The 25,697-nt window shown below is 57.8% G+C and overlaps 1 protein-coding gene across 1 annotated transcript in view; it reads right to left on the minus strand.

The window, feature by feature from the left end:
* Positions 1 to 13,327: 13,327 nt before the first annotated feature.
* PLCD3 (phospholipase C delta 3) overlaps positions 13,328 to 25,697 on the minus strand; it is a 31,380-nt gene continuing 19,010 nt past the window's right edge. Inside the window, exons 6-15 of the mRNA XM_032796916.2 lie at positions 24,560 to 24,704; positions 24,106 to 24,258; positions 23,690 to 23,845; positions 20,963 to 20,998; positions 20,215 to 20,374; positions 19,081 to 19,197; positions 17,267 to 17,439; positions 16,325 to 16,457; positions 14,871 to 15,020; positions 13,328 to 14,160 (exon numbers count right to left, since the gene is read on the minus strand). Of these exons, the coding sequence (XP_032652807.2) occupies positions 14,072 to 14,160; positions 14,871 to 15,020; positions 16,325 to 16,457; positions 17,267 to 17,439; positions 19,081 to 19,197; positions 20,215 to 20,374; positions 20,963 to 20,998; positions 23,690 to 23,845; positions 24,106 to 24,258; positions 24,560 to 24,704 (1,312 nt within the window). The 3' untranslated portion in view covers positions 13,328 to 14,071. The remainder of the gene's footprint in view (positions 14,161 to 14,870; positions 15,021 to 16,324; positions 16,458 to 17,266; positions 17,440 to 19,080; positions 19,198 to 20,214; positions 20,375 to 20,962; positions 20,999 to 23,689; positions 23,846 to 24,105; positions 24,259 to 24,559; positions 24,705 to 25,697) is intronic.

Here is a 25,697-nt window from a genome sequence, read left to right on the forward strand (position 1 = left end):
GCCGTCCTCCTCCGACTGCTAGGGAGGAAGCCCCAGTTCACCCACCGGACTCCCATGTTCCACTGGAGCAGGAGGTCGCTCAAGAGCAAGAGGCCACACAGGACCCACTCGTCCCCGGCATCTCCTCTTCCTCTTCTCCAGATGAGGCGGTGGCAGGAACATCCTCCTCGGGCCCTCCTCCAATCGACCTAGGAGCCCATCAGGACCTACTGAGGAGGGTAGCACTCAATATGAACCTCCATGTGGAGGAGGTCCTGGAGGTAGAGGACCCGGTAGTGGACATTCTGTCGGCGGATGCCCCCACCAGAGTGGCCCTACCATTTATTTGGACCATCAGGCCAATGCCAATACTATATGGCAGTCTCCAGCCTCTATCCCTCCTGCGGCCAGGGAAGTCGAGCGTAAAAACATGGTGCCCTCTAAAGGGTACGAGTACTTGTATGTCCATCCTCCTCCTTGCTCACTAGTCGTCCAGTCTGTTAATGAGAGAGAACGCCATGGCCAGCAGGCACCAGCCCCGAAATCAAAGGAGGCTAGGCAAATGGACTTACTCGGCCGCAAAGTGTACTCGGCAGGTGCCCGACAACTCCGGGTGGCAAATCAACAAGCTCTGCTTAGCCGCTATAATTATAACACCTGGGCGGCAGTGGGTAAGTTTACGGAGCTTCTCCCTGAGGACTCCTGCCAGGAGTTCGCTGCCCTCTTGGAGGAAGGGAAAAAAGTGGCCAGAACTTCCCTCCAGGCCTCTTTGGATGCAGCTGACTCAGCAGCCAGGACTTTGGCCTCGGGTGTTGCCATGAGGCGCATCTCATGGCTTCAGGTTTCAAGCCTCCCGCCAGAGCTGCAGTATACCGTTCAGGACTTGCCATTTGATGGTAAAGATCTCTTCTCAGAAAAGACTGATCCCAGGCTGCAAAGCCTGAAGGACAACAGGGTCATAATGCACTCTCTCGGCATGCATACGCCGGTGACCCAACGCAGGCCTTTCTGTCCCCAGCCTCACTGCCCATACTCTACACCTAGACAAAGACAGGATTTTGGCAGGCGGCATGGCCGAGGTGGTCGTAGATGACAATCAGGACCCCACGGGGGCCAAAATCAAGATCCCTCGAAACCACCAGCCGGACCAAAGACGAACTTTTGAAGGTGCGCCCGATAGCAACATACCAGTTACAGGCCAGAATTCTTCTCCTCCCTTCTCCAACTGTCTGTCCTACTTCCTCCTGGCGTGGTCCCAGATAACTTCAGATCGCTGGGTCCTACACACGGTGGAGTATGGGTACCACCTCCAATTTATTTCAACCCCACCCTCCCACCCTCCAACCCAGTCCCTCTTCAGGGACCCCTCTCACGAGCAATTCCTCTTACAAGAGGTGCGGACACTCCTAGCCATGGGAGCTATAGAGGAGGTACCAAAGGACGAAAGGGGCAAGGAGTTTTACTCCAATTATTTCCTAATCCCCAAGTCAAAGGGAGGTCTCAGACCTATCCTAGACCTGCGAGGACTCAACCAGTTTATGACAAAGTTGAAGTTCCGCATGGTATCCCTGGGGACCATTATCCCGTCCTTGGATCCTGGAGATTGGTATGCTGCCTTCGATGTGAAGGACAGTACTTTCACATAGCCATTTTTCCTCCACACAGGAGGTACCTCTGCTTCATAGCCAACCGTCAGCATTTCCAGTTTACGGTCCTGCCATTTGGCCTTTCTCCAGCCCCAAGGGTATTTACAAAGTGTACGGCCGTAGTCGCCGCCTATCTCCGCCGATGTCGGATACATATTTTTCCGTATGTGGACGATTGGCTCATCCGAGGGGCCTCCAAGACACAAGTCACCCAGCATGTGGGCATTGTCAAGGACCTATTCACACGTCTAGGCCTGATGATTGATATAGAAAAATTCACTCTGGTTCCCACGCAGAAGTTAGACTTCATAGGAGCTATCCTGGACTCCAGTCTAGCCAGGGCCTGTTTACTGCAGCTGCGGTTTCAGGCGACGGCAACAATCATCCGAGGTCTACAGAATTTCCCGACGACCTCGGTTTGCACTTGTCTCGGTCTCCTGGGTCACATGGCTGCCTGCACGTTTGTAACCAAATACGCCAGACTCCGCCTCTATCCTCTCCAAGCTTGGCTCAACTCGATATACCGCCCGGGCAGGGACCCAATAGACACGATAGTCACCATTCCCTCGAGCACCCTAGGCTCCCTAGACTGGTGGCTAACTCCCTCCCTGGTGTGGACAAGGATGCCGTTCCATCCGCCCCAGCCCTCAATGTCCCTGACGATGGATGCGTCATCTCTCGGCTGGGGTGCTCACTTCGGACACCTTCGTACTCAAGGCCTCTGGTCATCCCAGGAGCTGGCATTACACATAAGCGTCTGAGAACTGAGAGCAGTCTGCCTGGCGTGCCAGGCGTTCCAGCAGCATTTACAAGGCCATGGTGTCTCAGTGTTTACAGACAACACAACAGCTATGTACTACATAAACAAGCAGGGAGGGACACGGCCCTCCCCCCTTTGTCAGGAGCACATCCTACTCTGGGACTTTTGCATAGCCCACTCGATAGACCTGGTAGCGTCCTTTCTCCCAGGGGTTCGGAACACTCCGGTGGATCGACTCAGCAGATCCTTCCTGTCTCATGAGTGGTCGATCTGCCTGGACGTTACTCATTCTGTTTTCCAGAAGTGGGGATTTCCCCACATAGACCTGTTCGCTTCCCGCATGAATAGGAAATACCAGATGTTCTGCTCCTTCCAAGGTCTCTCCCAGGGATCGATCTCGGATGCTTTCCTGATGCCGTGGAAGAGCCAGCTGCTTTATGCCTTCCCACCGTTCCTGCTGGTTCACAAGGTCCTGCTAAAACTCCGCAGGGACAGAGCACGCCTAATCATGATCGCTTCAGCATGGCCCAGGCAGCACTGGTACACCACGTTGCTCGACCTGTCAATAGCCAACCCAATTACCCTGTCAATCCACCCAGACAGACCTCATAACTCAGGACCACGGCAGGCTTCACCACCCAGACCTACAGGCCCTTCACCTCACGGTGTGGCTGCTGCGTGGCTAAACCAGTCAGAGTTACGTTGCTCTGCATCAGTACGACAAGTTCTCCTGGGTAGCAGGAAACCTTCCACCCAGTCAACGTATGTGGCCAAGTGGAAGCGTTTCTCCTGCTGGTGCAAAATGCATAATCTTACTCCCACTGAGGTCTCGATCCCCTCTATTTTGGACTACCTCTGGTCTCTCAAACAGCAGGGCCTAGCAGTATCATCACTGAGGATGCACTTGGCAGTCATCTCTACCTTCCATCCAGGCGAAGGTGGCCGTTCCGTGTTCCCACACCCTATTGTTTCAAGGTTCCTCAAGGGCTTGGAGCGCTTATACCCCCAAGTACACTGCCCAGCCCCGACCTGGGACCTCAACCTGGTTTTAACCAGGCTTATGTCTCCCCCATTCGAGCCGTTAGCAACCTGCTTGCAATTCTACCTGTCTTGGAAGACAGCTTTCCTCATAGCCATTACATCGGCCAGATGAGTCTCCGAGCTTAGGGCTCTTACAGTGGATCCGCATTCCACAGAGACAAGGTGCAGTTGTGGCCAAACCCGGCATTCCTCCCTAAGGTGGTTTCGGCCTTTCATGTTAACCAGGACATCTGCCTCCCGGTCTTCTTCCCGAAGCCACACTCAACGCGACGGGAGCAACAATTGCACTCCCTGGACGGCCGTAGAGCGCTCGCATTTTATATTGAGCGGACAAAACCCTTTCGTAAAACGCCCCAACTCTTTGTCACGGTAGCAGACCGAATGAAAGGCCTACCTGTTTCCTCTCAGAGGATCTCATCTTGGGTGACGGCATGCATGCGCACTTGTTATGATTTGGCTCGTATTTCCCCAAGCCACATCACCGCGCATTCTACCAGGGCTCAGGCTTCATCTGCCGCCTTCCTGGCTCATGTACCTATCGCAAGATAGTCGCTGCAGCACCTGGTATCTCCGTCACAAGCCTTTGCTTCACATTATGCTCTTGTTCAAACAGTCACAGATTGATGCAGCCTTTGGCTCAGCAGTTTGCATTCTGCAACATTCTCATGCTGACACCACCGTCCTAGGAAGGCTGGGAATCACCTAATTGGAATGATATGAGAAGCACTCGAAGAAGAAGACAGTTACGCACCTTTGTAACTGTTGTTCTTCGAGATGTGTTGCTCATATCCATTCCAAACCCGCCCTCCTTCTCTACTGTCGGAGTAGCTGGCAAGAAGGAACTGAGGGGCGGTTGGGTCGGCAGGGGTATATATCTGGCGCCATAGCGGCGTCACTCCAGGGGGCACCCAGCTGACCCACTGAGTGTTGCTAGGGTAAAAATCTTCTGACGAACGTGCACGCGGCGCACGCACACCTAATTGGAATGGATATGAGCAACACATCTCGAAGAACAACAGTTACAAAGGTGAGTAACCGTCTTGTCTAGTGCACCTTGGCTTGGCTATCTTGGCGGTTCTGGGGTTGCCCATTGTTGTACCTTTCGGGGGCTCGGAAGCACAACAGTCCCTTCCAAGCTTATTTTTCTTTATGCCTTTTGTTTCATGTCTCTATAAATCCGTGGTATACCCACATCTTGAATACTTTGTGCAGATGTGGTCACCCCATGTCAAAAAAAGATATATTGGAATTGGAAAAGGTTCAGAAAAGGCAACAAAAATGATTGGGGTATGGAATGGCTGCTGTTTGAGGAGAGATTAATAAGATTGGGACTTTTCAGCCTGGAAAAGAGACAACTAAGGGGGGATATGATACAGGTCTATAAAATCATGACTGGTGTGGAGAAAGCAAATAAGGACGTGTTATTTACTCCTTCTCATAACACAAGAACCAGGGTCACCAAATGAAAGTAATAGGCAGCAAATTTAAAACAAACAAAAGGAAGCATTTTTTCACACAATGCGCAGTCAACCCGTGGAACTCCTTCCTAGAGGATGTTGTTAAGGCCAAGACTAACAGGGTTCAAAAAAGAACTAGAGAAGTTCATGGAGGATGGGTCCATCAATGGCTATTAGCCAGGATGGGCAGGGATGGTGTCCCTAGCCTCTGTTTGCCAGAAGCTGGGAATGGGTGACGGGATGCATCACTTGATGATTCCCTGTTCTGTTCATTCCCTCTGCGGCACCTGGCATTGGCCGCTGTTGGCAGACAGGATACTGGGCTAGATGGACGTTTGGTCTGACCCAGTGTGGCCGTTCTTATGTTCTGGTTTCTAAAGTGGCCTATGCAATGATTGGAACATCCCAAATGACTGTTTCCCCCGTTGTCTGTGTAAGAGCATCCCTTCTCCTAGATTTTTATCCTGGGAAACCACCCCAGAGCCCCTCCTTCACCAGGTTCACATTGTCTTCTTGTAATGGTCCTCTCACTGCCCCAGCATGGGACTGGACCATGAGAACAATCTGTGAAGGGCGGGGGAGGGGATTTGCCATTACTGGACTTATTTAATCTTGAGAGTGGAGGTTCTGCTTTAGTTCAGCCAGGAGTTCAGGGAAGTCCTGGGGCCGGTGCATACCGGGGGTCAGATTAGATGATCACCGTGGTCCTGTAGGGCTGTGAAATTATAATCCAAGACCAGGCCACCCCTTCTCTGCTGCTGTTGGCAAAAGCTGTTTCTAATTGTGTGACGAGCCTCGCTGGGGGAAGCGTTTCTGCCTGTACATTGAGAGAAGTGTGTAAGCTCCCACAAGGAAATCTACACAGACCTTGGAGGGCGCTTCCTAGAAGGTTGCTTGGAACTCTCTGGCCCAGCTTGTCGCACAGTCCAGCGGTTGGTGGAAGAGACCCCATAGTGGGCAAGTCTTGAGGCTTAGTGACCCACTGGTTTTTCACATCCCTCTGGCAGTACAATGCCCTACCAGTGCAATGCCCTACCACAGAAACAAACTGACCAGGAGCAAAGGCCTCAGCAGGTTCCTGATGTACAGGCCAATGTGTGCATGAAAACCCTCAAGCCCAGGCGCCCACTGGCCAGTCTGCAAGGCAGGGAGAGAGCCCCGAACTGCTCACCAAGCCAGAGGAAAGACCAGAAATGTGCTCTGATGGGAAGGTCCTGCCCCGGTCTGTGTGGTGGGCATATTCCTAAGGCCTGCACTGCTGTCTCGGTGCGACAGGATATGGGAGGGCAGGAAAACTGTGATGCAGTGAGCCTTTTCCCCTGCATCCTGCTCCAGGCAGGGCGGGGAGTGTTTGCTTTGGTTGGCCTGGACGTCACTGGGCCTTGGGGCGGCAGCAGCAGGTGGTGGGCTGCAACAGCAGCTCCATGCAACCAATGGCTACGGCCAGAACCTTGTGGCCTGCGATCCTTCTGCATGTGATCCCAGGGGGGCAAGTGTGGGAATTGTGCCAACCTGATCAGAGCAGAACGGCCGATCGTCCTGTGTCACATGCACGTATCTTAACCCCGCGTCGGCACAGCTACCAGCCAGAGCACCCGATGCAGAAGGACACTGAGTTTGAGCTATCCCACGGAGTCTGCTACTGGACAGACTGGATGGGGTTGAAGATCATGAGTAGCCCAGTGCAGACTATCCAGAAGGTTTGTGTGTGGAGACAGCTGGATTCCTGGTGTGCAGAACCGAGGGCAGTGCGGTTCGTGCTCGCTAGAACCCATTCGGCTGGAATACGAGTATCCAGCCCCACTCTGCTACTGGGGGAAATGAAACACAGTACTGCCCGATGAGACGCTGAAGGGTGCTTTGTATCTAACGTCGGCTGGCAGGAGAACTGAGCCAGCACATGGCTGATGGGATGGAACAGGAAATGATCCTCCACTTGACGGTCGGAAGATTGGATGGGGCTTGCTAGCTGGATTTCAGTGGGGAGTTGCATTAGAGCATTACCAGTACATGCCAAGGACTCCTCCAGGCTCAGCCACTGCTCGCTTTGTGCCTTCTATGTCCCATTGGAAACCTCACTTCCTAGAATGGTGTCTCATGGCCGGCCCCACAGCATGCACAGTGGTGAGAGTGTCCTAGGGCACAGCCAGGAGACACAGAGTTTGGATCTTACCATCACTAGCCAAAGAGAGAAACAGGTATCTGGGAGGGGCCTGGCCTTGTGGCCTGGGAGCAGGGAGGAAATCACTCACCATGTCTCTCACTGGGCCCTGGGTTTAATGATTCCTTAGACTCCTTTTTTATTGGTCCTCCAGGGCTTGGCTGTTGTCACTTGCATTGAGGGTGCGGCCCCAGCATGGTTGACAGTTGAAAAGCACAGGGCTTTATTTATGCTCTTTAGATAGGGCCTGTGCAGGACATCCTCAGTGTTTGTTTGAAACTGAGCGGTGGCCAACTCCTGTTGAGTCGCCTGGGGCCTGTGGATTCTGGTCACTCCTCTGCTGCCTGCTGAGATGGTTTGCTGCTGCTTCGGCCATAAGGAGATTTAAACTTCTCCCCCAAAGACGTTTCCAAAGCACCATGTATGGCTGACTCTCTGGCAGGGTGTTGTCGGGCTCAGCCCCGGCTGTGCTCCTGACAGAATAGCTGCCTGGTACATCTTGATGGACAGAAGTGACCCCCCCACACAAAATTGCATGGAGCCATCCCACCCCCCAGCCCTGCTGCTTCCCAGGGAGGGGCTGTGAGTGCTGCAGTTTCCCAGCTGCTCCTGCAATGAAAAGAGGAGGTCTCAGGCGTGGGCCCAGATTCTCTGCTACCAGAGCCTGCTGGGGAAGCTGTAGGACAACCATCTTGGAATGCAATGCCAGTGCATGCAGTAGGGGGTGCAGCTGCCACGTAACCGCTGAAAAGCACTGCTGCGGGAACTAAAACTGCATCCACGGAACAAGCCAGCTCTCCAGCAGAGGGTGCTCAAAGCCACAGGCCGTCAGCATGCACCTGTTCTTCGAGCGCTTGCTCGTATCGATTCCAATCCAGTGCGCACCGTGTGCACAGTCACCAGAAGGTTTTACCCTAGCACTACCCCTCGGGTCAGCTGTGGCGCCCCCTGGAGTCGCGCTTTCATGGCACCGCATACAGGGCCCTGCCGACCTGCTGCCTCTCCAGTTCCTTCCTCCTGCCAGTGACGGTCCTTGGAACGTTCCCTCTCTCATTTGTCGAGTGATTTCCCCCCCACCCCCCCCAGTAGCTTTCGCTTAAAATGTCTTGTATATAGTTTAGACGTTTGTTTATAGTTGTAGTTTAGACAGATAAGTTTTAGTGGTTATTGGGGGTTCTCCCCATTTTTTTTCCTTTCCCTTCCCTGGGGCCTGGCCATGCCTCGGTCCCAGGAGTTCAAACCGTGTGGGGTCTGCCCAAAAACCGATGCCCAAAGGCTACCCACACACAGCCTGTCTTAAGTGCCCGGGTGAGTCCCACCAAACAGACGGGCAAGAACTGCAGGAGTTTTTGTCCCCGCACTAAGAAAGGGGCCATAGATTAAAGCTCCTGTTGATGGAGGCAGCTCTGCAACCGCAATCAGAGTCCAGCCCTGGGGAACTGGCACCAGGCTCCTCTGTGTCGGCTGCAGCTCAGCGGCTTCAATTAGGGAGGCACAGAGACACTGACGGGGGCGCTCCCTCCCTCGAGCACCGGAGTGTGACAGTAAGGGAGTGTGACCTGTGCCAGGTCACTCCTCTCCAGCGGTGCAACAAGCAGCACCGTCTACTACTGGCCCACAAGCAGGACCGTCAAGTCCGGTGCCAGTGGAAGAGGGCCAGGAGGAGGACCTGGACCTTTCTTCTACTCCAGAGACTTTCGAGCCGCCTCTTATAGGCCTAACAGACCCGCATTCGCCAGTCCCACTTCTTAAGGTTTGTAGTTGGGGGTACTCACTACAATTTGCAGTCCTCCCATTAGGCCTATCATCAGCACCTCGGGTGTTCACCAAATGTATGTCAGTCGTGGCCGCCTTCCTGCGGAAAAGAGATGTCCAGGTATTCCCGTACCTCGACGACGGGCTAGTGAACGGCTGGTCCAGGACACAGTGGATCTACAGGTCACCCAGATAAGATCAACCTTCGAATCTTTGACTTTTGAGTGTTTAGGAAAAGGCCCAATACCCACCCCCACCCCCAGTGAGAGAATAGAGTTCACAGGGGCGGTGCTGGACATGAGACAGGCCAGAGCATTTCTACCTCAGTCCCGCTTTCAGTCCATACATGACATCATACGTGACCTCAGACAGACGGCAAGGAGTTGCTTGAAACTCCTTGGACACATGGTGTCGTGCACATACGTGGTCCCAGCACGCGAGGCTCAGAGTCAGAGCTCTCCAGGCTTGGCTGGGATCTGTGTACCGGCTGAGCAAACAGCTTAGACAAGGTAATCACACTTCCAGTGAGGGTTCTTGAGTCTCTTCCATGGTGGCTTGACCCTCGCATGGTGTGTATAGGGGTCACATTCTCCAAACCGCGCCCCTTGGTCACCGGCGCATTGAAATGGGGTGGGGGGCTCACCCTGGAGAGCACAGAACTCAAGGCCTTTGGTCTCTGGGGGAGCTGTTGCTGCACATCAGTGTTGGGGAGCTAAGGGCGGTTTGTCTGGTGTCAGACTTTTCAGCCTCATCTGGAGGGCAAATGCATAACCGACAACACAGTGATGTTTTACATCAACAAACAAGGTGGAGCGTGCTCCTCTCCCCCATGTCAGGAAGCCCTGAGCTCTGGGAGTTCTGTATAATACACTCGATCCTTGTGGAAGTTCCCTACCTGCCCGGATATCGGAACGAGCTAGCAGACCATCTCAGCATATCTTTTCACAACCGCCAATAGTCCCTTCGCCCGGACATAATAAAACAACATCTTCCAACAGTGGGGATTTCCCCAAGTCGACTTGTTTGCCACAAGGAGCAACCAGAAGTGCCTTCAATTCTGCTCCTTCCAGAGCCACAGCCTGGGCTCTCTGGCAGATGTGTTTCTTCTTCCATGGAGGGACCAGCTCTTCTACTCGTCCCCGGAGATGCTCTGGAACTGCTCCCCACAAAGCCAGGCAGGACTTTGAGGAGCCTCCTCTCCCTGGGAGCAGACTGTCTCAAGGGCAAGAAGCTCACATGGCTTCACCTCCTGGGTCTCTCCTTGGAGCATTCAGCATATGCCCCTCCGTGCGCTTCCCACAGCGAGTCCGCCCAGGCGGGCTCCTGGGGAAGCCACAGGGTCCTGCACCCCCACTTCTCAGTCAGACGTGACTCTCAGCCAGACAGTAAAACAGAGTTTTTTATTAGATGACAGCAACACGGTCTAAAACAGAGCTTGTAGGTACAGAGAATGGGATCCCTCAGCTGGGTCCATTCTGGGGCCCAGCGAGCCAGAGAATCCCTCACTCCTCATCCCCAGCCAGCTCCCAACTAAACCCCACTCCCAGGCCTTTGTCTCTTTCCCAGGCCAGGAGGTCACCTGATCTCTTTGTTCACCTTTAGCCATCCCCTTGCTGGGGGGAAGGGCCCCAGCCATTGTTGCCAGGAGACAGAGTGTCGGCTATTTATGCACGCTGAAGACTTAAGAAATGCATAGGGGAAATCGAGGCACCCACACAGTATTCAGAGGAAACATTAAGAACAGTCCCACTTCATCACAGCCCTAACACCCCACTCATCCACAAAGTCCTCCTCAAGATCTGGAGCGACAGGGCCTCAGTTACCCTGGTGGCACCAGCTTGGCCCTGCCAACATTGGTACATCATGTTGCTGGAACTCTCAGTGGAGATGCCAATCACCCTTCTGTTAGTTCCGTCCGTGATGTTGAGTGATGAGATCTGGCTCCAGCACCCCAATCTCAAATCTCTCCACCTCATGGCTTGGAAGCTGTGTGACTAAATCCTCTAGAACGCACATGTTCAGACCCTGTTGAAGAAGTCCTTCTAGGTAGTAGAAGGCCTTCAATCAGGGCTACCTGTTTCGCCAAGTGGAAGTGATTCTCAGTTTGGTATTCGCAGAGCCATATCCCTCTGCCTCAGTCTTCAATTCCCTTTATCTTGGAATACGTGCTTAAGCTGAAACAGCAGGGTCTCACATTCGTCAACAAAGGTTCACGTGGCCTGAAACCGTAACCTGGTGCTCTCAAGGCTGATGGGACCTCCATTCGAGCCCTTAGCGACATGCTGCCTACTCTATCTATCGTATAAAGTGGCTTTCCTGGTCACAATAACCTCAACCAGAAGGGTGTCTGAGCTAAAGGCCCTCACATCTGACCCTTCTTATACCACCTTTTACAAGGACAAGGTGCAGCTCTGACCACACCCAGAGTCCCTCCCAAAGGTGGTCTCCAACTTCCATGCCAACCAAGACACAATCCATCCGGTCTTTTTCCTGAAGCTTCATGCCAACAGCTGTGAGCAGAGGCTCCACTCCCTGGACGTTCGCCGGGCCTTGGCTTTTCATATTGAATGGACAAAACGGTTCCGCAAGTCAAACCAGTTGTTTGTGGTAGACAGGATGATGGGTGTCCTCCCAAAAGGAATCCTCTTGGATCACATCCTGTATCTGGGTATGCTATGACCTTGCCAAGGTTCCTGCCCCTGCTCTGACAGCGCACTTTACCGGAGCTCAGGTATCTTCGGTGGCCCTTCTCGTCCAGGTCCTGATTCAGGAGAGCTGTAGAGTGGAAACGTGGTCCTCAGTGCACACGTTCACTTCCCATTACACCAGCACCCAGCACCCCAGGGGCCATGCAACATTCAGCAGAGCTGTGCTTCAATCAGCCATTCCATGAACTCCGACTCCACTTGCTAGGTAAGGCTTGGGAGTCACCTCATTGGAATCAACATGAGCAAGCACTCAAGGAAGAAATGGCTACTCACCTTCTCATAACTGTTCTTCCAAACCCACCCACCTTCCCTTCCCTCAGAGTAATCCGGCAAGAAGGAACTGGAGGGGCGGCAGGTTGGCAGGGCCCTATATGCAGCACCATGAAGGCTTGACTCTGGGGGGTCCCATAGCCAACCCGTGGGTGCTGCTAGGGGAAAAACCTTCCAGCAACTGCACATGGTGCACACACCTAATTGGAATGGATGTAAGCAACACATCTCGGACAACAGTTACGAGAAGGTAGGTAACTGTTGCTTTCTGCAGGCACTGACACATTAACTGATGCACACCCTCGTCTGCACTGAGCATGCTCTGGTCTGGATACCTCCCCTGCCCTGGTAATCCACCTGCTGCACCTCATCATTCACCTACAGCAGCTGCAACTCCAGGGCACAGATTGTCCATCTGTCTGTGCCATTGTCACCCAAATGTCAGTACTTCCCAAGCATAACAGGGAGGTCTAGATCCTAGCTACAGCCCAGGAGAAATACTGACAGCAAACGGAGGAGGGGTCCTGTGGGCAAGGGTGAGTGTAAACCCGCACCCCCTGGCCTGGGCAGCCCTAGATGTTACACGGCCCTAGAGCTGGTGGGAGGATGGAGGATTTTTTCCACAGAAAAATTTGACTTTTCAGCAAAAAATAAAAATCGGAACTATTTAGATTCAGAACTGCAGCTGCAGCACCCCTTGGGACTGGTAATTTGGTGCCTCAATAGTTCCCAGTCTCCATTAGCCAGCCTCCCTGGTCAGACTACATCCCCCATAGTGCTCCATTGTCCTGGAGCTGTGGTGCATCCTGGGAGACGTAGTGCAGCTGGTGAAGGAAGCTCATAGAGGAGACTGGAGGCAAGAGGCAGCTGAACTACCCTATCCCCGAGGCAGTGCAGTGACCTAACAATAGAAGTGTGGGGGGTTGAATGACCTTTTTCTATTTTTTTTTTTTTTTTTAAACAGAAGCTGGAAGGTTTCCCAGAGGCAGGTACTTTTCATGAAAAATTTAGTTCAGGCAAAACCCCACTTTCCCTCAGTTTCAGTATCTGTCCCAGCCCTAGACTGCCCATCCTGGGCGTGCAGCTTGCAGATTTCCACACATCATCTCCCCCAAACCCCCCGTCCCCACAGACAGCTGTTACCCATTGGACAGAGGGGTAACGAGCCCCACGAGATGGGTCAGTGGCTCTGCTCAGGCCCTGGCTACTGCAAAACGGTTGCTCTGTTCCTACCGTGCTTTCAGCCCCTGGCAAGTGGACAATAGCCTGTCGCTTCTACACAATTGCTGCTGTAACTTTGGTTTGTAGAATGAGTTTTAACCATTAAACTGAGCAGGCTCCACCATTTTCTAAACCTCTGTGAGCTCCCCACAGCCCCTGGGTTGGGCAGTGGCTGAGGGCTCCAGCTCCCAGCCCCTAGTAGCTATTGCTCGGGTATGGCCATAGGTGGAAGAGGGGCTTTGCCGAACAGAGGCTCAGCAGCCTGACTGACCCTTTGCTGGCGGGGGCTAGGGCCAGGGAGGCAGAGACAGCACGTGCCACAGGAGGAGTCTGGTAAAATAAACTTTTTATTAATCGCTTTACAATATATTCTACAGCTTGGAACAGGCCCTTGGCTCTAGGACCCACTTTACAAACCACGCAGGTGGCTGTGCTCACGCCTCAGGTCCTGCTGCCCCCGCAGTCGTCGCCAAGCATCAGGCTCAGCGCACAGCACATAGCGAGGCCGCTCAAGGGTTAACTGGAACGTCTATCCGTCCGTCCGTCCCGACTCCCCATCAGTGGGGGTAGGCGCATGTGCCTGGGTGATGCACCGGGGAGCAGGCCGTGTAGCTAAATCAATGCCAACTAGCTAGAAAAAATGTCCCCCCGTCTACCTGCCTGCTTTACAACTGCCCCTGCCGTGAGGTCCCAGCCACTACAGGTCCCTTCCTCAGGCCTGGTTCTGGCAGCGCCCTGGGTAACAGGTGCAGCCCGTGGCCCCGGGGAGGAGGTGGCTGCAGAGGCTGGAGTCCTGGAGGGATTTAGCCCTCCCCAGGTTACTCTAGGGGGATGGGAACCAAACCAGTCTCCACTGCTGCTGCAGCAGCTCGGCCCTGGGCACAGCTGAAATGGAGCAGAGGCCCCACCTCCCCCTGCAGACCAGCCCCCAGGCGTAGGTCTGGTTGGGCCTCCCCACACCCAGCCAAGGAGGTTAACGTTGATCCGGCTCCTCGAGAGTCCTGCCACAGCTGCCCAGGTGCTGATCTCCCCCGCTCACCGCCGCCCGGGTGCTGATCCTCGTCCTTGGGCTCTCACATCTTCTTGGCTTTAATGTGCACAAAGAGAGTGGCCGGCGCCAGGGATGCCCCGTCCCTGGAGAGCAGGTGGATGTGACGATACCCTGGGAACAGGGAGGGAGCAGGTGAGGCAGGGAAGCAACCAGCCCCTGGCCCTTTGGTCCCACAGCATCAGTCAGAGCAAAGCTTTGTGCAGCATCTTTCCCCAAACGCTCTTTGCAGTCCACTAAGGAATCTGGTTAGCTGCTGCTGAAATGCAGCCACCTCTGGGGTGGAGCAGGGCACAGCCAAGCTGCCCGTTGAGAGTGGGAAGGAACGCTGGTGCCTTGGCTGGCACTGGAGGGTAGGGGTGTGGGCAGGCTCCCCTCCCAGCGATGCAAAGAAGAGTTGAGTGCCAGCCAGCCAGCACGGGCAGGGGAAAGGCAGGTCGGGTCCCCCTCCCTGGCCTGAAAGAGGGTGGCTAGCCCCACAGGAAGCCTGCCAGCACCCTCTGCTCTGCTCTCCCTGGCAGCTTCTGGAGCGGGGATTGTGTGTCCATGGAGCTGCAGGACACAGAGCCTGATGGTGCCAGGCCTGCAGCAGGAGTCGCTCAGGCTCTGGGCTGGTGGGACTGATGGCACAGGGAGAGCCCTGCTGAGCTGTGGGGTCCCCCCCATTTCTCTACGCATCCCCCAAACCCACTTTCATGGCCCCTCACTGCAGCTCCCACACCCCCCGTGCAGGGGCCTCTTGCCAGTGCTGCCCTTGGTTGGCAGAACGGGCATCGCTGCGCACTCTGCCCCACGGGGCTGGCTGGCCCCTGCCAGGTACCCACCTTCCCTCAGGCTGGTGAAGGGCAGGGTGAACTGCCCCACAAAGTCGTTGCAGGAGGTGGTATCATAATCTTCCACCACGAAGCGCACCAAGGCCAGCTCCGGCACCCACAGCTGGAAGCTCAGTGTCTCATCCCAGCGTGGATTGAACCCTGCAAGGGTGGAGACCGGACGGGGTCAGAGACGGGCCAGCGGCCCTGTGTGCCCCACATTCAGGAGGGGCAGGCAGGTGTCGTGCACACGCCGGCACACAGCTGCGCTGGCCCCCCCCGACTGGTGAAGTCACATGCCCCTGCGCTAACAGGCTCGCCCTGGGCTCCAGCACCAGTGGGGCCCCCTTCGCGCTCTGGGGGCCTCACGTTCTGTCTCTGCAGGTGCCTTCCAGGGGAGCTGCCAGGCCAGGCTCCAGCTCCTGCAGTCTCCCTGCCCCCCAGCTGCTTCTGAGAGAGCTGCTAGGACCCCCCCTCCACCATTGATAATTACAGAATAACCCTGTGAAGTGGGGGGCACCCTCAGCCCCATGGGTGATTTATGCCCGAAGCGGGAGGATTTCCAGCCCTTCTAAGTAGCTGCTCTTTTCAGATAAACATCCAGGCCTCTCTGGAATCCTGCCTGTCTTGTGGCAGGGAGTCCCACAGGCTAACCCGGAATGATGTTCATTTCTCAAGGGCATGACCTCCAGCTCATTAACCTTCCTGGTCCAGTGGGGTCCCTTCAAAGGGACATTGGGGCTAGTTCCTATTTGGGGGGTGGGAAGGGCGCTGGCCCCCTGGCGCAGGCTTTAAATGACAGACCAAATTGTGCACTGGGACACTTCTGCATTAACTCCGTGTGTGCTGGGCTCCAGCTGGTGCGGCTGGCGTTGAGTCCTGCCCTGTAGCTGTGGCCCCAAATAATTTCTGCTCCCGCCTCCCTGCTCAATCATTGAGTTAACAGCAGGGGCACTGCAGCCTGGTGACTGAAGTCCTTGCTGTCCACAGGGCAGATAGCGCTTCACCCACACACTGCCCCTGCCTTGACCCAGGCAGTGGGGGAAGGCCCCAGCACTAAGAAACAGCCACCTCTGGGGAGAAACGCAGCAGCTGACTAGCAGGGCAGGACGGGAGGTGAGGGATACTATCTCTCGCCCTGCAGGGGGCGCTGTGGACTCCAGCACTAACGGGAGGGGTGCCCGGGGGCATTAGCACGCTCTAGCGCTCACGCATTCTGCTTCAGGGAGCGGTTCCCTCAGCCGGGCTGACCCCGGAGAGCCCAAGGGCCCCGAGTCCCCTCCTGCCCAGGGAGTTCCACAGAGCTCCTTGGGGTGCTGGCGATCAGAGAACAGCGCCCCCTGCTGAGCCACCAGCACCACTGCCTGCAGCTCTCCGGCTGTCCCTGCAGGGCTCCTCTGCTTAGCGTGTCCAGACCCAGCCCCAGGGTCCCGTGGGCCCAAGGGCTGGGGGCTGCGGCCACTCACCGTTGTTGAGCTTGTACTCGGTCTGTTTACTGGTGCAGTCGGCTCGCACGCCGTGGATCTCCACGCGCACGAAGGGGTCCACGATGGAGCTCTTCTTGTCGTTCAGCTTGGGGAGCTGCTGGGCCGTGATCACCTGCGGGGGGAGGCAGGTTAGAGCGGGGGAGGGGACTGGCCATGGGGTGGGGGATAGGCCCCTCACTTGATGCACCATCCTCTTCCCTGGGGAAGCTGGAACAGGGCGGCAGCAAAGCTGGCCTAAGCGTGGGGGATGGGAACAGGCTGGGCAGTGCCCGGGCCTCCGGCATGGGCAGCTCTGAGCCTGCTGGGACCACAGCCCCTCCCCCGGCACACGCCAGCCATGTGGCCATGGGCACCTACACACCCCTGCGGCCACCCGCACACCCCGCCCCTCACGCCCATGCGGGCCCCACCCCGCTGCAGCACCTACACACCCCTGCGGCACACCCACCCAGCACTGCCCCCGCAGCCACCCGCACACCCCGCCCCTCGCGCCCATGCGGGCCCCACCCTGCTGCAGCACCTACACACCCCTGCGGCCACCCGCACACCCCGCCCCTCGCGCCCATGCGGGCCCCACCCCATTGCAGCACCTACACACCCCTGCGGCCACCCGCACACCCCGCCCCTCGCGCCCATGTGGGCCCCACCCCGCTGCAGCACCTACACACCCCTGCAGCACACCCACCCGGCACTGCCCCCGCAGCCACCCGCACACCCCGCCCCTCGCGCCCACGCGGGCCCCACCCCGCTGCAGCACCTACACACCCCTGCGGCCACCCGCACACCCCACCCCTCACGCCCATGTGGGCCCCACCTCGCTGCAGCACCTACACACCCCTGCGGCACACCCATCTGGCACTGCCCCCGTAGCCACCCGCACACCCTGCCCCTCACGCCCACGCGGGCCCCACCCCGCTGCACCTTGACCTGCAGGGTGGCTCTGTGGCCGGACCCTCGCCCGCTCTCAGGATCGAAGGAGGCTTGGCGGCTCCGCAGGAAGCTGGGCTTGAGCACATAGCCGCAGCGCCCGTTCACCAGGAACCGCCCGTGGTTCAGATCCATCTCCCAGCCAGGCGTCTGGAAGTTGAGAGCCACTTGGAAATGAAACACAGAGAGCCGGTGGGTTACATAGGCAGGTCTGGGGAGCCACGTGTACGGGTGGGAGTTGGTGGTGCCAGGGCAGGGCAGGGTCCGGGGAGCCACGTACACGGATGGGGGCTGGCAGTGCCGGGGGGGGGGCAGGGTCCGGGCAGCCACGTACACGGCTGGGGGCTGGCAGTGCCGGGGGGTGCAGGGTCCGGGCAGCCACGTACACGGCTGGGGGCTGGCAGTGCTGGGGGGGCAGGGTCTGGGGAGCCACGTACACGGCTGGGGGCTGGCAGTGCTGGGGGGGCAGGGTCCAGGGAGCCACGTACACGGCTGGGGGCTGGCAGTGCCAGGGGGGCAGGGTCTGGGGGAGCCATGTACACGGCTGAGGGCTGGCGGTGTCGGGGGGGCCAGGGTCCAGGGAGCCACGTACACGGCTGGGGGCTGGCAGTGCCGGGGTAGCAGGGTCCGGGGAGCCATGTACATGCCTGGGGGCTGGCAGTGCTGGGGTAGCAGGGTCCAGGGAGCCATGTACACAGCTGGGGGCTAGCAGTGCCGGGGGGGGGGCAGGGTCCGGGGAGCCACGTACGCAGCTGGGGGCTGTCAGTGCCGGGGAAGTGGGAGGGGCAGCCACATACACGGCTGGGGGCTGGCAGTGCCGGGGGGGCAGGGTCCGGGGAGCCACGTGCACGGCTGGGGGTTGGCAGTGCCAGGGAAGTGGGAGGGGCAGCCAATGCACAGGCCTGGAGCCATGAGGCCATTCTGGGCCCCGCCCGTCACTGCTCAGGAGGGTTGTGTGACCCGCCCGGTGAGAGCGCCAGTCTCCCTGTGTGGGACAAGCACAGCCTGTCGCCGTGTGGCCTTCGTGAGGGGCGGCTGCTGCGGCTCATGGCAGGGCCCCATGCTGGTGTCCCAGGCGCTATGCCCCGCAGCTCTCCCGTGAGTCCCCGTGGGCTGGAGGGCTGGATCTGCACCCACAGGCAATGGAAGGGTGACGTGGAGCAGGGCCCTTGTCCTGGATTGCAGACAGATTCGGCACCTCGGGAGCAGGGCCAGCTCCAGGCACCAGCATTCCAAACAGGTGCTTGGGGCACCAATCTGCAAGGGGCGGCAGTGCCTGTGTGTTTGCCCCCAAGCAGCGCACCGAATTGCCACCGCATACGGCGGGGGCAGTCCATGCGCCGTTAGCGCGGCATGTGTGCTTCCGTGGCAGCGGCAAGTCGGCGGCAGCTTCTATGTTCAGCTGTCCGTGGTGGCGCAGCTTCCGAATTGCCGCCGCAGCGGAAACGCACATGCCACCCTAACGGTGCACGGACTGCCCCCGCCGTCCGCAGAAGCAATCTGGCGCGCTGCTTGGGGCGGTGAAAACAGTAGAGCCGGCCCCGCTCGGGAGGCCAGTCACAGGGCCAAGACACTGGCCAGGAAGGATCCATGAGAACCAGCGGGTGGCACCCTTCCCTTAACACCCATCCCAACTCCTGCCCGTGAGGGGCTGTGCCCGGTGCCCCATTCAGCCCCCTCTCCAGTAACCATCACTGTGACCTTCCTGGGCCCCTCCCCGCTCTGCACAGCGCAGAGGAGCCAGTATCAGTATTCTCGTGCTACAGATGGGGAAACTGAGGCACAGAGGGGGTGGGGCCCCTTCTCACCTAGCTGGCAGCCGGCGTTCCACATCTCCTGGGGGTTGTAGTTTGAAGAGTTCATCTTCAGCCCCAAGGGGTAGATGCGGCTCAGGTGCCGGGCGTTGTACCGGACCAGGCCGTTCCCTGCAGCAGGGAAAAGCAGCTGCCCATTAGTGGGGCTAAGAGTGCGGGTCAGTTCCTCTCCGGGCCACCAGAGCCAGGGGTAGTGAGCCTGTATCGCCCAGCTGGGGCTGCTGGCAAGGTCAAGTGACCAGTGATCTTGGGAGCCCAACAGGAGATACCTGAGATTGTGCAGCTGCGAGCGGGAGCTCCTTGGGGAAGGGATCATCTGGGCCTTGTGTCTGTACAGCACCTGACACAGATGCCACTTAACAACCAGGGGGCCAGTCTTCAGGAAATGCTGAGCCCAAGCCCTCCAGCCCTTTTGGAACTTCTCAGCTGCCAGCTGCAGTGCTGGGCCAGCCCAGTGCCCCGGACAGGTCTCTGCAGGTCCCTTCCTCGCCTTCCCCAGCACAGCTCAGAGCAGAGGGATGAAAAGCATCCTGGGAAGAGGAGAGCTCCCCACGTCATGCACAGCAGGGGGTCGAGCCGCACTGCAGCGGGGCGGCTCGATGCTCAGACAGCTGGAAGCCTGCTGGGTCCAGTGGGTCCCAGGCCTGCCTGATCCCAGCTCACCGCAACCAGAGCCGGTCTAACCCAGCTCCCTCCAATCTGAGCTCAGTGCAACCCACTCCCATCTAATGCACTGGAGCCCAGCCTGATCCAGGCCAGCCCTGCCCCCTGGAGCCCAGCCAGATCCAGGCCAGCCCTGCCCCATGGAGCCCAGCCTGATCCAGGCCAGCCCTGCCCCCTGGAGCCCAGCCAGATCTAGGCCAGCCCTGCCCCATGGAGCCCAGCCTGATCCAGGCCAGCCCTGCCCCCTGGAGCCCAGCCTGATCCAGGCCAGTCCTGCCCCCTGGAGCCCAGCCTGATCCAGGGCAGAACACCAAGGATCCAGGCCAGCCCAGCCCAGCCGTCCTGCAACACCCCTGCCCTGGGGCCCGAGCCTGCCATCCGCACTGAGGCCCCGCACCCACCGGCTGGTTGGAGTCGCACTAGGACCTGAAGAGCCCAGTCTGTCTGCCCCTCCCCGAACCTTACCCGACTCCTTGAGGAGCTTCCTGGCCTTCCTCTCGCTGAAGGAGCACATCTGGCCGGCCTGCTGGCCCCTGAGCGCCTGCTCCAGGCTCTGGAAGGGCACGGCCTGGCAATACACCACCAGGTCGGAGAGCTCCTGGGAGAGCTGCGCCGCATCCTTCGCCTGCAGGGGAGCACACACCGCGATGGGGTCACTGCTGCAGCCACTCTCCCCGGGACGTCCCCCTGTCAGCGCTCAGCTGGGACCTTTCAGCACCTTGGGGGCTTAGCTGAGCCCCCTCCTGTGTCCTGAACTCGCCCAGGTGGCAAGCGCTGGTGCTACACCTCCCACCCAACATCCCACTGCAGGTGCTGGGCACCCAGCTCCCATCGGCCTCCATGTGAGCACAGGGTGCTGAGCACCTCCCTGGCCAGGGCCCTCTGCGCACCAAGAGTGGCCCTCGTGCCAGGCCATGGGCCTTGGGACCCCTGGCACCAGTGCGCAGAGGACTGGGGCCTGCTAGGGGTGAGTCTCCTGGGGAGGGAGGAGGCAGGAGGGGCTCAGCTAGGAGTCAGCAGCCCTCAGTCCTGAGAGATGCCAGCTCAGGCCTGGCCATGGGGCCAGCCACCTGGCCAGGACAGCAACAGAGCACTGGCCCTAAGATGTGCCAACCCCACCCCAGGGGGCAGCCCCATACAGCCACACAGTGTGGTGCAAGAGGGGATGGGTCAGTCCTACCGTCCCACCCAGAGACCTGCCGCGAGCGCTCACCTGGAGCGGCCTGATCTCCTGCAGCGAATGGGACGACTGGAAGAGAACAGAAAGTGTCGTTTCAGGAGTGGGGGGAGCAGAAACCAGCAGTCTCAGGCCCTGCCCGAGGCGGTGGGATGGGAACACTGCACGCTTTGCCACTGCCCTCACAGCCACTGGTCACCGGCCCTGGGATTCCCTCCACCAGCCACAGCCCCCGGCCAGCATGAGCTCCCTTCTCCCCAGCCAGCCTGCACCGCAGCCCCCACCTTTACAACCCTCCCCAGATAGCAGCCAGGTCACCCACCCCTGCGGTGCACAGCTCTCAGCAACCCCGCACAGCACGGGGACACGGAGCAACAGACTCCAGATGAACCAGCAGGAGGGTATGGCCTGGCCAGGCCATTAACCTCGAACTGGAAACCCCCCTGGCACCTTTAACGGCCCCACGTGCAGGGTCGGTGCAAGGATGTTTTGCGCCCTAGGCGAAATTTCCACCTTGCACCCTGAGGTGTCCCCCTCCCCCCGCCCTGAGGCACCCCCCTTGCGGGAACTCCCCACCTCCCACCCTCTGCCCTGAGGCACCCTCCCAGCCCCAGCTCACCTCTGCTCCGAGCATGAGCACCCCAAGCACACCATGGCTGCTTCACTTCTCCCACCTCCCAGGCTTGCAGCGCCAATCAGCTTAGGTGTTGCAAGCCTGGGAGGTGGGAGAAGTGAAGCGACCACGACGTGCTCGGGGAGGAGGTGGGGCAGGGGTGAGCTGGGGCGGGGAGTTCCCCTGCATGCCGCCCCCCCCGTTACTTGCTGCAGGTGGCCCTCCCTGCACTCCCTTGCCCAGCTCCCTCCTCCTAAATGCCGGCGGCAACCGGGGCGGCTGAAGATCCAGCTGCCACGGTCGCTGCTGAAGAAAATGGCGCCCCCCCAAATGCCAGCGCCCCAGGCGACCACCTAGGTCACCTAAATACTTGCACTGGCCCTGCCCACGTGCTAGCACCTGGGGTTTCTGTCTGAGCCGGAGACAGCAGCACAGCGCCCCCAAGCACTTCCCCAAGGCATTGTGCCAGCAGGGTCTCTGCGGGAAAAGCCCCATCTACCACCACTTCCTGGGAATGTAGATTCAGCCCAAAGGTGAGTAACTGGCATTGCTTCCTGCAGATAGCAGATCCTACAGTCAGCAGGGGAAAGCAGCCTCTGCTCCCTGCAGGGAGTGGGAGGTGAGCCCTTCGCACCTAGGAGGGCTTTACAAAAAAACAGGAAGTTGGATCTTGCACCAGCCCAGGAGACTGATGCCCTCTGACAGCTGGGCAAGACTGGTACAGGGGCTATTCCAGAGCAGCTGTTCATGCACAGAGCTCGCTGGAAGGGACTGATCTGGGAAAGGCCAGCCGTGCAGCCCCCGATGCTCCGAAGAGTTCACAGCCACGCCGGCTCGTCCGTCCTGAGGGGAGCCAGTCGGAAAATTTCCAACAGAATGAATTTCCAACAGAAAATCCCCTTTCCGCAAAACAGAAATTTTCCACAGGAAAAATGTTCTTTTTGCCCCCCCCAAAAAATCCCTCCCATAAGCAAAATAGAAATGCTGCTCTGCACTGCCTGCCACATGGCGCGTCTCAATTTCATATTCTCCCTGCAGAAAATGAAATTGCTAAGAGCCATCCAGGCGAGGTGCCTGAGGCTGTGTGCCCAGCTCTCTGCCTGTCCAGCAGCCAGGCTGGGGGAAGATGGGGAAGCCAAGGTCTGGGCTACCCTACGCTCACCCATGCTGGCACAGCTGTGTCGGCTGGAAGTGTGAGAAAACCACCCCACAACTGACACCGCTATGCCGGCAAAACCCTCCGTGGAGCTGCAGCCCAGTCTGCACAGCCAGCGTCACCCATGGAGGTGGTGTTACTGCCCGGGCAGAACTCCTCCCTCCCTCTGCCTGCACAAGGGGGATAGGCCAGCCCAGGCTCTGGAGTGTAGCTGTGGTCTGAGAATGGGGCAGCCCCCGGACAGCTCCTGTCAATTTCACCTTCTGCCAGCGAAACGGCGCAATTGACAAGAACCGGCCAGGCAGGCAGCAACCTGACAGGTTCCTGCGGGTCTCCTGAAAGGGAATTTTTCTGGAAATCTGGCCACAGGGCAGGGGGCAGCTACACACAGGGCAGCTTTCTTGTGGAACAGTTTCCTTAACCTTTCCACACCACCTACATAATCCATTAAATCCAATTCTACCTCTTGACAATGTTTCTCTTACTGGGTAAACATTGGCCCGAAGCTGCAAAGCCGCAATGTATACTGCAGGCTTAATCTTATCTGACTTTCTAAAAATTGAATTGCTAATCCCATCATTCTTAAAATATTTAACTCCTATCCCCCGGGAGTACGTGGGTGAGGGGAAGTGAGGGAGATCCCCGTTGAGAGGCAGCGAATGCTCTGTCTATCTCAACACTGACAGGCCAGGGAGATGGCAGTGCACTGGCTGCAAGCCCCTCTGTGCCCTTTTCACAGTGGCTTTGAGATCTCAGGGGTGCTGCCAGCCCGTCCCATGGGGCTGTCGCCTCCCAGCCTCCAGCTGAGCTGGGGTCATGCAGCAAAGCTGCAGCAGATGCTTTGGCTTCAGTGCCGCACACGATCTCTCTGTGCCCCGGAGACGGACGGCGGGTGCCTGCCTGCTGCAGCAGCACAATCCACAACATTTGAGGGCAGCCACAAATTCCGGGATCCCGCAGTCCCACGAAGGGCTGGTCCATGTTACCCCCTTACCCTCCTGCGCTCTCTCCGCAGCACCCTCTCCTCTTCCTCCTCCTCCTCCTCCTCCTCTTCCTCCTCATTGGTGTCGGAGAGGAAGCTCATGTTTTCAGGGTCACACACCAGGTCTGGCAGCTTCTTCCCTTTAACCAGGATCTTCCCTTTCAGTTGCTGCAGGAGAGGCCAGCCCATGTCAAAGCCCTGCACCCTGCCCAATGCCCTCTCTTCCCAGGGGCTGGCTGCCCCACCGTATGCTCCAAGGTGCCCAGGGGGCAGGGGATGGAGGGAGGCAGTGCCCAGGGATGTCCGTGTGATGAAACCATGGAGCTTGGGGCTCTGGGTCCCCTCTCTGATAATCCCCCCTGCAGGAGTCCATGGGAATGCTGCCTAGGACCCCTCCCCCTCCCGCGGGAATTTCCAGGGGGTGTTACCTCTGGTGATGGGAGCTCTTTGGGGACCTCCCCATCCAGCGTCTGGGTCAGCAGCATGTCCCCCAAGATGGCCTTCATGTGCCGAACCATGGTCACCTGCTGCTCCATCCCGCAGTGATTCTCCAGGGACAGGATCACGGGGTAAGAGGAGTGCTGGGGAGATGGAGTGGGGGTCAGGGACAGCCCCTTTTCCAGGCAGGCCAGCCTAGGCAGGACACCACAACGAGTCCACAGGCTGACAACAGCCCCCTGCTATGGGCTGAGCGGGGGAGCCCACGGGCCAAGCTCTGGCCCTACTGATGTCAGGGGCAAAACTCCCACTCATGTGGGTGGGAGTAGGTTCAGCTCCACAGATGGTGGTCACCAGGCAGCTGGGGACGGAGGGGCAAGAAGCACATTGGTGCAAACTCCAGTCCCCTCCTGCTGCCCTCAGCCCACCGACCGCGGTGCTCACCTTGAAGGCGTAGTCCCGGATGATCTCGATGACGTCCCTGAAGAGGATCTTGGAGGTCAGAGTGTGGCCATGGTAGATGATGGGCTCCCCGTTGGAGCCCTCCCAGCAGTCCAGCTCCACGCAGCGGCAGCCCTCCATGAACGCCCTGATGGGGATGGCACAGTTCAGCCAGGGACTGGCACAGCAAACTGCTACGTCGTGTCCTTAGTACAAGTCCAGAGACTCCAGCGCAGCTGGGCCCCTGAGCCTCCCCAGGCCTGGCCCTGCCCTGGGGTCATGATGCTCTCCCAGAGAATGGCTTCCGCAGAGGCAGTGCAGTTCAGCTGTTAGCGCTGAGCTAGGGAGGGGCCCTGACCCTCTATCGACATCCTGCTTTACCCTGTGGGGAGCCTGGTGCAGGACACAGCTCAAAGCAGTCTCAGTAGGGCGAGGTTTTAAGTGTATTCAGTTTTCTTAGACACAGACTGACGTGTTTTATTTTATTTTACTTGGCAATTCATTTTGTTCTGTTTGTTCCTACTTGGAACCACTTAAATCCTACTTTCTGTATCTAATAATACCACTTCTTACTCATTAATTAACTCAGAGCATGTGTTAATACCTGGGGGGGGGCAAACAGCTGTGCATCTCTCTCCAGCAGTGTTATAGAGGGCAAACAATTGATGAGTTTACCCTGTATAAGCTTTATACAGGGTAAAACGGATTTATTTGGGTTTAGATCCCATTGGGAGTGTTAAAGGCAGGAACACTTCTGTAAGTTGCTTTCAGTTAAACCTACAGCTGCTAGGGGACGTGGTTCAGACCCGGGTCTGAGTTTGCAGCCGGCTAGCGGGTCTGGCTCAAACCAGGCAGGGCACTGAAGTCCTAAGCTGCCGGGGCAGGAAAACAGGGGCAGAAATAGTCTTGGCACATCACTTGGCAGCCCCAAGGGGGTTACTATGATTCAACCCGTCACAACAAGTCATCCAGATCTTCCTGTAGGATATCCCAGTCCTTCTCTGTGTTAGCAAAACCTCCCAGCTTTGTCTCATCCGCAAACTTAATTAGCACATTCCCGCTTTTTGTGCCAAGCTCAGTAATAAAAAGATTAAATAGGATTGGTCCCAAAACTGATCCCTGAGGAACTCCACTAGTAACC

This window comes from Chelonoidis abingdonii, chromosome 21 (genome assembly GCF_003597395.2).
Source record: "Chelonoidis abingdonii isolate Lonesome George chromosome 21, CheloAbing_2.0, whole genome shotgun sequence".
NCBI classification, from domain to species: domain Eukaryota; kingdom Metazoa; phylum Chordata; order Testudines; family Testudinidae; genus Chelonoidis; species Chelonoidis abingdonii.